The 14,161-nt window shown below is 37.4% G+C and overlaps 1 protein-coding gene across 1 annotated transcript in view; it reads left to right on the forward strand.

Annotated features, from left to right (window-relative positions):
• The window catches only part of WBP4 (WW domain binding protein 4), a 32,816-nt gene that overhangs the window by 4,372 nt on the left and 14,283 nt on the right, over nt 1-14,161 (forward strand). The window contains exons 5-8 of the mRNA XM_016205399.2: nt 7,128-7,295; nt 9,971-10,017; nt 10,483-10,558; nt 12,417-12,610. Coding sequence (XP_016060885.1) covers nt 7,128-7,295; nt 9,971-10,017; nt 10,483-10,558; nt 12,417-12,610 — 485 coding nt within the window. The remainder of the gene's footprint in view (nt 1-7,127; nt 7,296-9,970; nt 10,018-10,482; nt 10,559-12,416; nt 12,611-14,161) is intronic.

The following is a 14,161-nucleotide window of genomic DNA, read 5'->3' on the forward strand; positions in this document are numbered from 1 at the left end:
GTTGAAAGTATTACAGGTGTCCCATTTCTCCCCCCCAGTTGACCCACCTCGCTCCCACCCCCTCCCCAGGCCTTCACCCCATCATTGTCTGTGTCCATGGGTTATACATATATGCATATAACTTCTTTGGTTAATCTCTTCCTACCCTCCACCCCCCTTCCCTCTTCAATATAATGGTCTGTTACATGCCTCAATGTCTCTGGATCTGTTTAGTTCATCAGACTCTTTTGTTCATTAGCTTCTTGTTAAAGAAGACTCTTCAACATTTCCTGTACCACTGGTTTGGTGGAGATGAACTTCTTTAGCTTTTACTTGTCTGAGAAGCTCTTTATCTGACCTTCAGTTCTAAATGATAGCTTTGCTGGATAGAGTAATCTTGGTTGTAGTTCCATGTTTTTCATCCCTTTGAATATTTCTAGCCACTCCCTTCTGGCCTGCAAAGTTTCTGTTGAGAAATCAGCTGGCAGTCATATGGGTGCTCCCTTGTAGGTAGATAATTGCTTTTCTCTTGCTGCTTTTAAGATTCTCTCTTTGTCTTTAACCTTTGGCATTTTAATTATGATGTGTCTTGCTGTGAGGCTCTTTGGGTTCCTTTTGTTTGAGACCCTCTGCTTCCTGGACTTGTAAGTTTATTTCTTTCCCCAGGAGGGCAAATATTCTGTCATTTTTTCAAATAGGTTTTCAACTTCTTGCTCTCTTTCCTCTCCTTCTGGCACCCCAATAATACGAATGTTGGGCCTCTTGAGGTTGTCCCAGAGGCTTCTATGCTATCTTCATATTTCTGGATTCTTTTTTCTTTTTGCTCTTCTGGTTGGGTGTTTTTTGTTTCTTCATATTCCAAATTGCTGATTTGATTCTCAGCGTCCTCTACTCTACTGTTGATTCCCTATAAATTATTCTTCATTTCAGTTCGTGTGGCATCAATTTTCTCAATTATTTTCGTCATACTCTTACTAATATGCTTGAGCATCCTTATAACCATTATTCTGAACTCTATCTGTTAGCTTACTTGGATCTATTTCATTTAGTTCCTTTTCTAGAGATTTCTTCTGTTCTTTCCTTTGTGACATGTTTCTTTGCCTCCACATTTTGGCTGCTTTCTGGTGTTTGTTTTTATTAGGTAGAGCTGCTATGTCTTCTGGAATCTGTAGAGTGGCTTTGTGTAGTAGGTATCCTGTAGGGTCCAGTGGCTCAGCCTCCCCAATCACCTGAGCTGGGCCTTTTAGGTGCTCCCCTGTGTGGGTTGTGTGCACTGTCCTGTTGTAGTTGAGCCTTGATTGCTGTTTGCGTCACTGGGAGGAACTGACCCCCAAACCAATCAGCTGTGAGGACCAGCTGCAACTACAGCCAGACAGCTGCTGTGCTGGAGACACCTCTATGGAGCAGGATTTACTTCAGTGTAGCTTTGATGTTCACCAAGTGCACCCCATGAGTGTGTCATGTCACTCGTGGATGTGGTAGGGTTGTAACCCAGTGTGGTTGAGTCTGACCACCAGGTGCACTGTCTCTGGGGCCCTTCGGGAGGTGCAAAGTCAGCCTGTGCCAGTGCCTTGCCCAGGGCCATCCAGCCTGAGCTACACAACAATCCATAGATGGCTGCTACTTGTGCTGGGCTTGGAGGTGTGCAGGAGAGGCCAAGCTATGAGCCAGTGCAGGATGCCACTAGTGCCAGGCCTGGGGCCACTTATCAAGCCGTATGGGGCCCGCTGCTGCTTGTTTGAGAGACTTTAGGAAAGCCCTAAGCATAAGGCTCGAGAGGCCACTTGCATAGAAAAGCCCCTGGAAATGGCCTGGATGAGCTTGCAGGTGGGGACGGGCAGGTGTGAGTCAGGTGCTGGTGATTCAAATATGGTGCCTGCCTGCCTGCTCTGTATGGGGAGGACTCGCCTAAGGAGCAATGGCCTCTGCCAGCTCTTCTGCCTGGGAGAAAGCTGCCCCTACTGCTCTCGCCCGGATTTCAGACGGGTTAATTCCTCCCCAAGTATCCCAGGTTCCTTTGAAGCTGCTGCCCAGTGCTGGGGCTCAGAGGGAGCCTGTCTGAATGAGTCTGTGCGCTGGCCCTTTAAGAGGAGCTGCTGGGGCTCTCGCAGCCTCTGCATCCCCCCAGGGACAGTCCCCGCTGGTTTCACAGCCCGGAGTTGTGGGGACCTTTCTTCTCGGCCCTGGAGCCCTGGGCTGGGGGCCTGCTGTGAGGTTGGGACCCCTTACTCCTCTGGGAAACCCCCACCGCTGAGATTCCCTCCCGGGTTGCAACTGCAGCACTGGGTGTGGTCCGGTGGATGTGTCTCTGCAATTCAGCCCTGATCCCCCCGAGTCTCCACCCCTCCTACAGTTCTTGGTGCTCCTTCAGTTTCCTGGTTGTAGGGCTTCTGTTCAGACAGATTTCAGGAGGCTCTGAGAGGTGGTTGTTCTGTATTTTAGTTGTAATTTTGATGTGGTTGTGGAAGGCCGTGGGTGTAGCTGTTACCTACATCGCCATCTTGTTTCCTCTCTCCAGTGTGTTACTTTGATAAACATATATTGTAGCACCATTGCCATTATAGTGATATTCATCACATTACATAATTGTAGTGCACATTTTTACCTGTATTTATTACTCTATGCCAGCAATTTTCAACCATTTTCATCTCATGGCACACATAAACTAATTACTAAAATTCTGCAGCACACAAAGAAATATATTCTATTTTTTTTCAATCTGACAAAAAACATAGGTATAATTTTGATTTATTTACACCAGACAGCTATTGTTGTGTTGGCTGTTGTCATTTTTTTATTTGACAATCTAAAGAAAAAGAGGTCAGTGCCCCTGACTAATCAGGTTTTGCATGTTTTTAAAAGTCTTGCGGCACAACAGTTGAAAATCCCTGCTCTATGCATGAGATCTCTATGGTTTATTTACCACTCATTGCAAGTTTGTACCTGTAAACAGCATCAGTCTTACTCCCCTACCCCCCATTTCCTGGTAGCCACCATTTTACTCTGTTTTTTACAAGTTTGAATTTTTTAGAATTCCCCAAAGAAGAGAGATACAGAACTTGTCTTTCTCTTTCTGACTTACCTCAACACAGTGTGCTGAGGTCCCATCCATATTGTCACAAATAGCAGGATATCCTCCTTTCCCAGGGCTGAATAATATTCCATTGTGTATATATACTGTATGTTTTTAATCCATTCATCTGTTGATGGGCATTTAGGTTTCCATATCTTGGCTATTGTGAATAATACCACAATAAACACAGGAGTGCATATATCTCTTTGAGATCCTGTTTTCATTTCCTTTGGGTTTATATCCAGAAGTAGAATTGCTGGATTGTAAGATAAATCTGTTTTTAATTTTTTGAGGAACCTCCATATTGTTTTCCACAGTGATTAGACCAGTTTATATTCCCACCAAGAATGTCTGAGGGTTTCCTTTTCGCCACATCTTTGCCAGCAAGAAAGTAAATAATTTGAGGGTTTGAGGATACTCAGTTCCAAATAAAAACATTCATCTATCTTGTCATTGAATTTAGACTTTAAGTTGGGAACTTTTCATGATCATTTCTTTGTGATAAATTCATTGTCCTTAAACCAGGCATATTGCAAGTCACAGTTGTTGATCTTACATAATGGTTGGAATAGTCAGCATGGAATGGTATTCTTTAATAAAAGCTGCTTTCAATTAAGTTTTTAATAGAATAGCGGTTAACTAACATTGCCCTCATCAAATAAAAACAGATGTAACCAGACTTGAAAAATATTATCCTGGCCCAGCTGCCATGGTTCAGTAGTTGAACATCGACCTATGATCCAAGAGATCACAGTTCAGATTCCAGTCAGGGCATATGCCCTGGTTGCAGCCTCGACCCCCAGTAGGGGGCGTGCAGGGGGCATCTGATCAAAGATTCTCATTGATATTTCTATCTCTCTTCCTCTCTCTCTGAAATCAATAAAAACATTTTTTTTTAATTTATATATATATTATCCTGGGTATTATTAGTTAAAATGGGGGAAGCCCGGCCGGGCGTGGCTCAGTGGTTGAGCGTCGACCTGGGATCCAGGCAATCAGGGTTCGGTTCCCGGTCGGGGCACATGCCCGGGTTGCGGGCTCGATCAATCACTCTCTCATCGTTGATGTTTCTGTCTGTCTCTCTCCGTCTCCTTTCCTCTCTCTGAAGTCAATAAAGATATATTTTTAAAAATAAATAAATAAATAAATAAATAATAAAATGGGGGAAGCATTATTTTCATAAAGATAAAGCTATATGTTTATTTTAAGGGGGAAAAGGATGTTGGCATTCCTGCAGAATTAAAGAGTAGTACTTGAAAATTCATCTCATCAGTTACATGGATTGAGAGAATTCATAATGCCCTATGAGCAAATAAATCTCAGCATTTTCTATTTAAGTGGATTTTTCTTATTTTTATAGCCTTGTTTTTCTGAATAAGGTATATATTCCTTTAAAAGTATGACAGTGCAGTACAAAGAATTTTCAGAATTTTTTTAAAAAGTTATACATTTTATGCTATGGTCTTTTTGGAAATTATTTTTTTCCTGCATTTATATGTCAAGTACATCTTTTCTTTTGAATAACTAAGGGTATACATCATTTTTTGTGGCTGCAGAGTGGTTAGGAGCACAGGTTTCAAGTCAAGAATTATCTCTTGCTAGCTATATGACCTTCAATTTTTACTAAAATTAAATAGTAAAGTAATATAATGGTATGAATTGCTTATTACAATGACACTTGTAACAAGTGTTTAATAAAGGGAAAAATGCCAACATCTATTTAACTAATTTCTTCCCAGTTAACATTTAGGTCACTTAGAGTTTTTCATTGTTAGAATGCTTCAGTGAGCATCCTTAGGTATGATTGTTTTCGTATTTATCCCTGTAAGTTTACTTTCTAGAAGTAAGATTGCCAAATCTAAGTCTGAATATATTTTATAGATTTATATTTAATACCAAGGTGGCTCCAGAAATGTCTCCAAGATTTATACTTTTGCTAAAAATAAATTTATTAATAGGTATTGGGAATAACTGGCCAGTCCTTTAGAAAAAAGTAAAGCCATAGAAACTTAACTATTTTTTCCACATCCATAGATTAGACAGACCAACACTGGATTTGGTCATTCTTTTCTCTGCTTAGTGATCTAATACAAAAATATATATATTTCTTTGAATATTATTGAAGGTAAATTAATTTTCTGAATTACCTTTGTACTTTTTGACCATTTCTCTGTTACAGTATTGGATTTGTAAGGGATTTTTGTTAGAAACATTAATCCTCTGTCACATTTGTTATATTTGTCATTTTTCTGGAGATATATATTTGTTTTTATTTTTACCATATACAATATTTGAATATTTATGTAGTCAAATTTAACATTATTTTACTTTAGGGATTTTTTTGTTTTTGTTTTTGTTTTTTTAATATCCTTGATCTGGAATTTATATTGCTATAAAAACATGAGAGGTACTAGGGAGGGGTAAATAGCTTAACATTTTTCCAAATAGCCAGTCAGTCCAACATCATTTATTAAATGATCTCTCTTTCCCTCTAATAGGAAATACCAGGGATCTGCTGTTTCAGTCATGTTTGCCTATTCCTGGATCAGTTTTACACTATTTGTCTTTTTTAACATAGTTTTAGAATAAGTTTTAATACCTGGTAGTACTAGATTTCCCTTTCACTTTTTTGTAATTCTCCTGGATATTGGTACATGTTTAGTTTTCCAAATGAGCTTTATAATAATGTGTCAAGCTGCCAAAAGAATCTTACAGGTATTTTGTTTGTTTGTTTTAATTTATATTTATTGTTGAAAGTATTACAGGTGTCCCATTTATTTCTCCCCATTGACCCTCTCCACCTTGCTCCCACCCCCTCCCCGGCCTTCAACCCAATATTGTCTGTGTCCATGGGTTATGCATAAATGCATATAACTACTTTGGTTAATCTCTTTGCACTCCCCACCACCTTTCACTCTTCCCTCTGAAATACAACAGTCTGTTGCATGCTTCAGTGTCTCTGGGTCTATTTAGTTTGTCAGATTCTTTTGTTCATTAGCTTCTTAAAGAAGACCCTTCAACATTTCATGTAATACTGGTTTGGTAATGGTGAAATCCTTTAGCATTTTCTTATCTGTGAGGCACTTGATCTAACCTTCAGTTCTAAATGATAGCTTTGCTGGGTAGAGCAATCTTAGTTGTAGTTCCATGCTTTTCATCACTTTGAATATTTCTTGCCACTCCCTTCTGGCCTGCAAAGTTTCTGTTGAGAAATCAGCTGACAGTCGTATGGGTGCTCCCGTGTAGGTAACTGCTTTTTTCTTGCTGCTTTTAAGATTCTCTCTGTTTTTAACCTTTGGCATTTTAATTATGATGTGTCTTGTTGTGACCTCTTTGGGTTCCTCTTGTTTGGGACCCTCTGTACTTCCTGGACTTGTAAGTCTATTTCTTTCACCAGGGTAGGGGAGGTTTTCTGTCATCATTTTTTCAAATAGGTTTTCACTTTCTTGCTCTCTTCTCCTTCTGGCATCCTTATAATGTGAATGTTGGGCCACTTGAAGTTGTCCCAGAGACTCCTTACACTATCTTCATATTTCTGGATTCTTTTTTTTTTTCTCTTCTGATTGGGTGTTTTTTGTTTCCTCATGTTCCAAATTGCTGATTTGATTCTCACATCCTCTGCTCTACTGTTGATTCCCTGTAAGTTATTCATTTCAGTTTGTGTAGCGTTCATTTCTGACTGTTTCTTTTTATATCATTGATGATTTCACTAGTTTCCTTAAAAGTCTTACTAATATCCTTGGCATTCTCATTGAGTTCCTTGAGCATCCTTGTAACCTTTGGTTTGAACTCTGCATCTACTAGCTTGCTTGGCTCCATTTCATTTAATTCTTTTTCTGGAGATTGATTCTGTTCTTTCATTTGTGACATGTTTCTTTGCCTCCACATTTTGGCTGCTTCTGGTGTTTGTTTCTATATATTAGGTAGAGCCGCTATGTCTCCTGGAATTGGTAGAGTAGCTTTGCATAGTAGGTGTCCTGTAGGGTCAGGTTTTTTATTGTAATAACATTATTAATGTTTTATCCTGGGGGAGGGTTATGTTGTCTACTTCACCCTTCTCTCATCTTTCCACTAGAAATTTCAGAGCCAAGCATATCACCAAAACCTAGCACTGTCCCACCCCCCTCTGCGTCAAATCAGCAGAAAGAAAAGAAGAAAAAGAAAAAAGACCCTTCAAAGGGCAGATGGGTAGAAGGCATAACTTCTGAGGGTTACCATTATTATTATGATCTTATCACAGGAGGTAAGTCATGTATGCATTGAATTGCAGAGAATGACTAATAGTTTATTTTGTCTTTACACTTCTTGTTAATATTGGAATATTTAAACAGTGAAAGTCTGTATCTTTACATTTTTGCCACAATGGTAAAATATATATATATATATGTATGTATCCTTTAAGGAGGTACCTTTCTAATAGTGACTCAGTGTCTTAGTTTAAATCCTTAGTAGTGGGTTCCCTACAAATAAACTAAAGCTTTATATTTTCTCAGTAAAACCTTCTAAAACAATGAACTACATTGCAAGTAAAGCATTTTACATGGAATTAAGTTATTTCAGATCCACTTTGCAAATTGCAGGGGTTCTTGAAATAAAATATTTTGTGGAGGAGATTTTCTATCCAAAAGCAGACTGGAAATCAGAAACTGATTTCTTCTTCTTTGTAGCTATCTTGATTTACTTAGTAAAGTACCCCTCCCCAATTAATGCTTTTGATATCAATTTCTAATAAAACACACAGTGGTATTTCTTAGTAAAACTATCAAAAACATCTTGTTATTTTCCTTTAAAACGAAATGTATTGCCCGTCCAGCATGGCTTGGCAGTTGTACATCAACCTAGGATCCAGGGGATAGCCATTTGATTCCCAATCAGGGTACATGCCCAGGTTGCAGACTCGATCCCCAATATGGGGGGAGCATGCAGGAGGCAGTGGTTAATGACTTTCTCATCACTGATGTTTCTATCTCTCTCCCCCCCTCTCCCTTCTCTCTCAAATCAATAAAGACATTTTTTATTTTTTTTTAATGTATTTGGGATTTTTATTCCATATAAATTCTGGCATAAATAAATACATTTGTTATTTATTTACTCTCCAAAAACATAAAATTTAGTATCAGAAATAAACAAGCAGGATACAAGGAGGAATTTTAAAGAGCTACGATGTATTAGAGATGTAATTAAGATTATATGGGAGCCAAAATAGGAATTAATTATGATTATGTGAATCTGAGAGATTATCACTGAAATTACTTACGAGCTGATCTGTAAGTTAAAATGAGGATGTGAGGAATGATGTCATCATACCATTTGTATTTCTAGCACTTAACACAGTGTGCCTGACATGGTGCAGATACTTCATAGGTATTTTGATTGAAAAAGATTGCAGTAGTTTGTTATGACGGAATAGCAGGCATTTCAGACAGGTAGAACAATATAACTCTAAAAACGGTTTGAGCCCTGGCTGGGTGGCTTAGTTGGTTGGAGCATCGTCCCATGCACCAAAAAAAAAGTTGCAAGTTTGATTCCTAGTCAGGGCACATACCTAGGTTTCAGGTTCAATCGCCTGTCAGGATGCATACAGGAGACACAGCCAATGGATGTTTCTCTCACATTTATATTTCTCTGCCTCTTTTCCCTCCCTCCCTCCCTCCCTCCCTCCCTTCCTCTCTCTAAAAATTCAATAAAAAACATATCCTTGGGTGAGGATTAAAAAAAAAAAGAATAAAGAAGGTTTGAAAGTTTGGGAAATAATTATCTGGTGGAGGTAAAACATAAAGTTCTTCAACAATGTCATGGTATAAGAGGCTAGAAAAATAGGTTGGGGCCATATCATGGAGGGTTGGGAGGATGATGGTGCCCTTTACTGAAATATAAAATAGGGAAACAGTAAGTTTAAGCGGAGCAGTAATTCAGTTTTGGATATGTTGAGGTTGAGGTAACTAGAATATTTGTGTGGCAATTTTCAGTAGCTAATTGATTAGAGTTGGGAGTTAGGAAGATAAAATGAGTCTGGAATGTAGTTATTATGTTAACTTCTAGGAGTATATAAGATCACAAGAGGAAAAAAAAAGAGAACAAAGAGTAACATGGTAGGTAGTACATATATTAAAGGAATGAATAGAAGAAAAGCCACACAAAAAAAGTTAAGAATGGACAGGAAGGCAGGAAAGGAGATCAAAGAGTTAATCATGAAGAAAACTGTGGACTATCATTATTGTCATTATTATGATCTTTAGAATCACAGTCAGTTTCAGACTACATAGAAATAGTAATAATAATTCAGTTTGCATTGCGCCTTAAATGAAGTGCTTGTTATAGTTTAGCAATGAATCATAAATTATTATAATCATAATCAGAATGACTTGTAATCATTCTGTCCCTATTCTAGGGATTATGTTTTTAAAATTTATATAGAAACTGTTATGTCTTTTCTCCCTTCTAGTGCCTATTGCTTGCTTCCTTTTTCACCACCCTACTTTATTTACTTTCTCTGCAATACTTGTTTTTAATTCCTGCATATTTCATCTTGTTCCTCTTTTGAGTCATTCATTCCATTTCTCACTCTCTCCTCCCAAGATGTCAAAAGGCTGTATGTCATTCCTCCCAGATTTATCAAGCCTGAATTTCATGAAATCTTTAAGAGAAGCCCTGCCTGACTCTAATATTTCTTATGGAAGTACCAGCACCTTGTAATCATTCTGTCCTTCCTTGGTTCCATAGCATTCACATGTATTGTTCTGCTGGGATATATGTTGGTTCCTTTTATTTTTCAATTATGTTTTTAACTATATACCTTAGTGTTTAACTATAGACCTACACATTGAATAGCTTGTACAGTTTTGCCAAATTGAATTTTTTGGAAACTTTTTTTTTTAAGCAAAAAGATTTTATAAATGCAATGTATTTTGCTTTAAGCATCTCAGTGGGAGAAACCTGAAGGATTTCAAGGAAACTTAAAAAAGGTAACTGCAGTGCTTTAATAGTCTCTTTGCTTTATTCTTTAAAGTTATTGGCTTCTGGAGGGCTTAGTGGAGTTTTATTAAGCAAATTTACCTTCAAATAAGCCCCTCCATCCCAAACTCTTTATTCCTTTCTTCCTATAATCCTTTTGTTAGAAGACTGGGTAAAAGTTAAAAGTGATGTCTATCCAAAAACTCCATACAGGGCAAATATTATTAGTTGCCATTCACATCTCCCCTGTCCATCTGTGAAAAATTGTTCCTAGCTTTAGAGGTGAGACATTCTCTTTCTGAAAATTGGCTTACGATTAACACAAACCAAGCTTCCTAGCCATGAACAGTACCACCACCCCCATTTCAAGAGGAAAGGAAAGGGTGGTTTCAAGAGGAAAGGAAAGGGTGGCTAATACTGCCTCTAATATATAACCCCATTGTTTTCCACCTATGCTGTTTTTTTCCTCTTATTAGACAGCAGGGAAGGCTGTTTGGGTAGAAGGTTTAAGCGAAGATGGTTATACCTATTATTATAATACAGAAACAGGAGGTAAGTATTACCTTTGATTACCTTAACTATCTAAAATTATACTTGATAAATCTGAAGTAGAGGATTTTAGTACATATAATGTATTTTTATAGCAAGTGTGTATTAATACAATGAAAATAGAAGGATTTTTCTATGTAATATACTACACTATGCTATGTAATTCTCAACTGCTACTACATAAATTTTTAAAATTGAGTCATTTTTACTTTCTCTACCATTATTGATTTTTATCATGATTATTTTAGAAATATAATCATTACTTTGGAAAGTATATTAATCACCTGGATCAACTTGTCTTTTCCTTTTTTCAAAAACAAAACTGATGGTGTTTTTGCAGTGGCTAAGGTTGTCAAATTTTTACTTTATTTTTTAAAAAATTTACCTTTATTGTTGAAAGTATTACAGGTGTCCCCCTTTTTCCCCCATTGACCCCCTCCACCCTGCTCCCACCCCCTCCCCAGGTTTTCACCACACTATTGTCTGTGTCCATGGGTTATGCGTACATGAATATAAATTCTTTGATTAACCTCTTACCCAAATTTTTATTTTTATCAGTTTAATAATGTTCCAGTTACATAAGTATTTATAAAATATGCCTAATTATTGTTACCTAATTATTATCTGTTTTCAAATTAAAACTTTAATTTCATAAAACTGGCTTTCAAGTGATGGTTTATTCTGCAGTTAAAGTTGCCAAAATAGCTATAATATTGGTGTAACTTTGGTAAGTTTTTGAGGGTTTTGTTTTTTTTATTCCTACCAACCAAAGCCCTCTGCATAGCATTAAGTCTTTTAGGAGAAAAAGGCCCTTTAAAACTCTAAGTGGATACTTAGCCTCCCAATGATAGCAGTGGTTCTGTCTCAATTAAGTTAAGGTACTGAATCTCTGTAGAGATTAAGTAATATATAATATAGCTATAGAGTTAGATCTGAGCTTAACGGACAGCTTCGTACAGGGTATATGATTGTTAGCAAGTCATTGAGTTTATAGGTGCTCTTAAGTAAAATAGAGACAATCATGAATTCTGTGGGAGTCAGGTATCTATAAAGTTCCCAAAACAGTGCCTGGTACATATTAGATGCTTAAAAAATTGTTAATTTTCTGGCAATTCTTTTGTTACTTATGTGAAATAGAGACAAAGGAAAGTACTATTTTTTATTAGTGCTTGAAAATACCCTATATTAAAAACGGAATATACGTATTGATTTGTCCTCAAAAGTTTTTGTTTATATCTGTACCAGTGTGATTATTAATAGAGCCCCTTTCACTCTTAAAACTGTCCCAATTGGGCAATAAATTTTAGCACTCCTCTTCCATTTATTAAACTAAAAATATAGAATAGCTGCAAGATAATTAGAAATGCTATCATTTGACTAAAAGCCCAATAAACCACTGGGTGGCAGTAGAGTTCAATCGAGTCTTTCCCCCCCCCCCCCCCCATTATAAAAATGACAAATTCTATTGATTTAGATTTTTACAGCATGATTTCACTTTGTAAAGATCCCTGGAAATATTTGTGGTAAATACATTTCAGGAAATCTGATGTGTTCTTACTTATTATTACATATGTTTCCTGAAATTGGTGTCAGTTAAGTTGTGGTAGTCCTTAGAAAGTATTGCCTAGTTCTTAGGCCTCTTTCCATCGGGGCTGTAGTTGATAACGTCTAGTGAATGAAGATTGTTTGAAATAAATTTCTGAAAGATACAAGAGCAAGAGCTTACAGAACTCTCATTTATTATCTTCTTGATTAAGCAATGGTGTGAAATACAGTTTTGTCATTTAAAGCATTATAGTGGGAATTACTTCTGAATTGAATTGGTAACCAAGTAACATGACTATTAAAATGTGTTGAATAGAATCCAGATGGGAAAAACCCGATGATTTCATTCCATACTCTGGCGATCTGCTTTCTAGTAAAGTCAGTGAAAAATCACTTGGAACCATAGAGGAGTCCAAATCATCAGAGTCACATAGTGATTCTGATGGGGAACAGGAAGCACAAAAAGTAGAAGTCTCTGCAGACACACCAAAGCTAAAAATAAAGTTCAAGGTAAGTTCTGGATTACTCTTTACAAAAGTTTATCAATTTACAAAAAGCTCTACAGACTTTCTTCAGTTTTCTGATAGAAGATAGATTTAAAACAAGACCTGTATTTCGGCAACTGGATAAATAGTTGTACCATTTATTGTTATCTGTTTGATAGTAAGACAATAAGTTTATTTTTAGATCTTTTAAGCTTGAGCTGCCTCTGTAACATTGAGAGAGCTGCCTGAACATGAAAATCAGAATGTCTAGGCTACAGATGCTGTTTGAGCATCATCACCATACTGGCAGTAATTTAAATCTCAGATTGGGTGCAGTAATCTAGGAAAATGACCTTGGAGAACATTAAACATTTAAATGGCAGGCAGAGAAGGAGGAGCCTACAAGGTAGGATGAGAATTTAATATCCCAGAAGTTAAAGGAATAGAGAGCATCAGGGATTAATTAGGCCTAGGAAAAGAAAAATGTCTGTTGAATTTTGCAGTAATGAAGTCCTTGATCCCCTTGTAGCAGTTTCACCAGAGTTTTGGGTGGCAGAACTCAGATTACAGGGGGATTAAAAGTGGTTCACTATGTGGTATATATGGTTTGGATATGAAATGAAAGCAGAAATTAGATGATAGGATGTTGGCTACATATTAATCATGAGAGAGATGTGGTAGTGTTGTTTTTGTTGAGAGGGACACCAAAGGAGGTAGAAAGGGAATACTAACAAGGGTAAGTGGGTAGGTTGGTCTTGAACAAGGGATAAACTCATTTTCTGTAAGAGGGTAAGATTTTGATTTTCTATAAGAAGGTATGGCTACAGATGAGTTGGTATCAGAGAGGAAATTGAAAGAGTCGTGCAATTTAGTCTCAGTTTACTCATTCATAAAGAAATCAAAATTGCTTGCTGAGAGTGAAGAACTGTGGTAAGCTTGACATTAATGTATTGAAATAGTCACTGAGCTGGGATGATAGAGGAAATGAACCAAGTTAAGAGGATTGACAGGTGGTGCTGAGTGCCCAGCCATGGTGGGAAAGTAAAAACAAATTTATACAGTATTACTGGTCTTAGTTTTATGACCTTTCCAGGAACACTCAGGAGCCCAGGTCTCAAAGGAGACAAGATACATAGCATTGGTCCATGGTTGAGATTGCTGGCCAGAGAGGCGAAGGAATATTGAGGATGCTGGAGAGAGGGTACTTTGAGGCCACAGCTAGGATCTTGTCATTGCCTGACATTTTTCTACCTACCCAGTAAGTCTTGGTGGAACTTAGGGCAAGGGATGTATTCAGTTTGTAGAGGAGCAGAAGCAAAGATCTTATAGTAGTAGCCATTTCACAGTGTTCGTAGTCAAGTTTAGGTAACCTGGCATTCAACCTGGTGCCGATATTATTAATTTCAAGCAAACAAAATACTACAAAATTCAGATAAACAAGGACAAACTACCTTTTTTTAATTTTTTTTTTTAATCCTCACCTGAGAATATTTTTTCCATTGCTTTTCAGAGAGTAGAAAGGAGAGAGAGAGAGAAACATAGATGTGAGAGAGAGACACCGATTGGTTGCCTCCCA

The sequence above is a fragment of the Miniopterus natalensis genome, chromosome 2, assembly GCF_054644295.1.
Source record: "Miniopterus natalensis isolate mMinNat1 chromosome 2, mMinNat1.hap1, whole genome shotgun sequence".
NCBI classification, from domain to species: Eukaryota; Metazoa; Chordata; class Mammalia; order Chiroptera; family Miniopteridae; genus Miniopterus; species Miniopterus natalensis.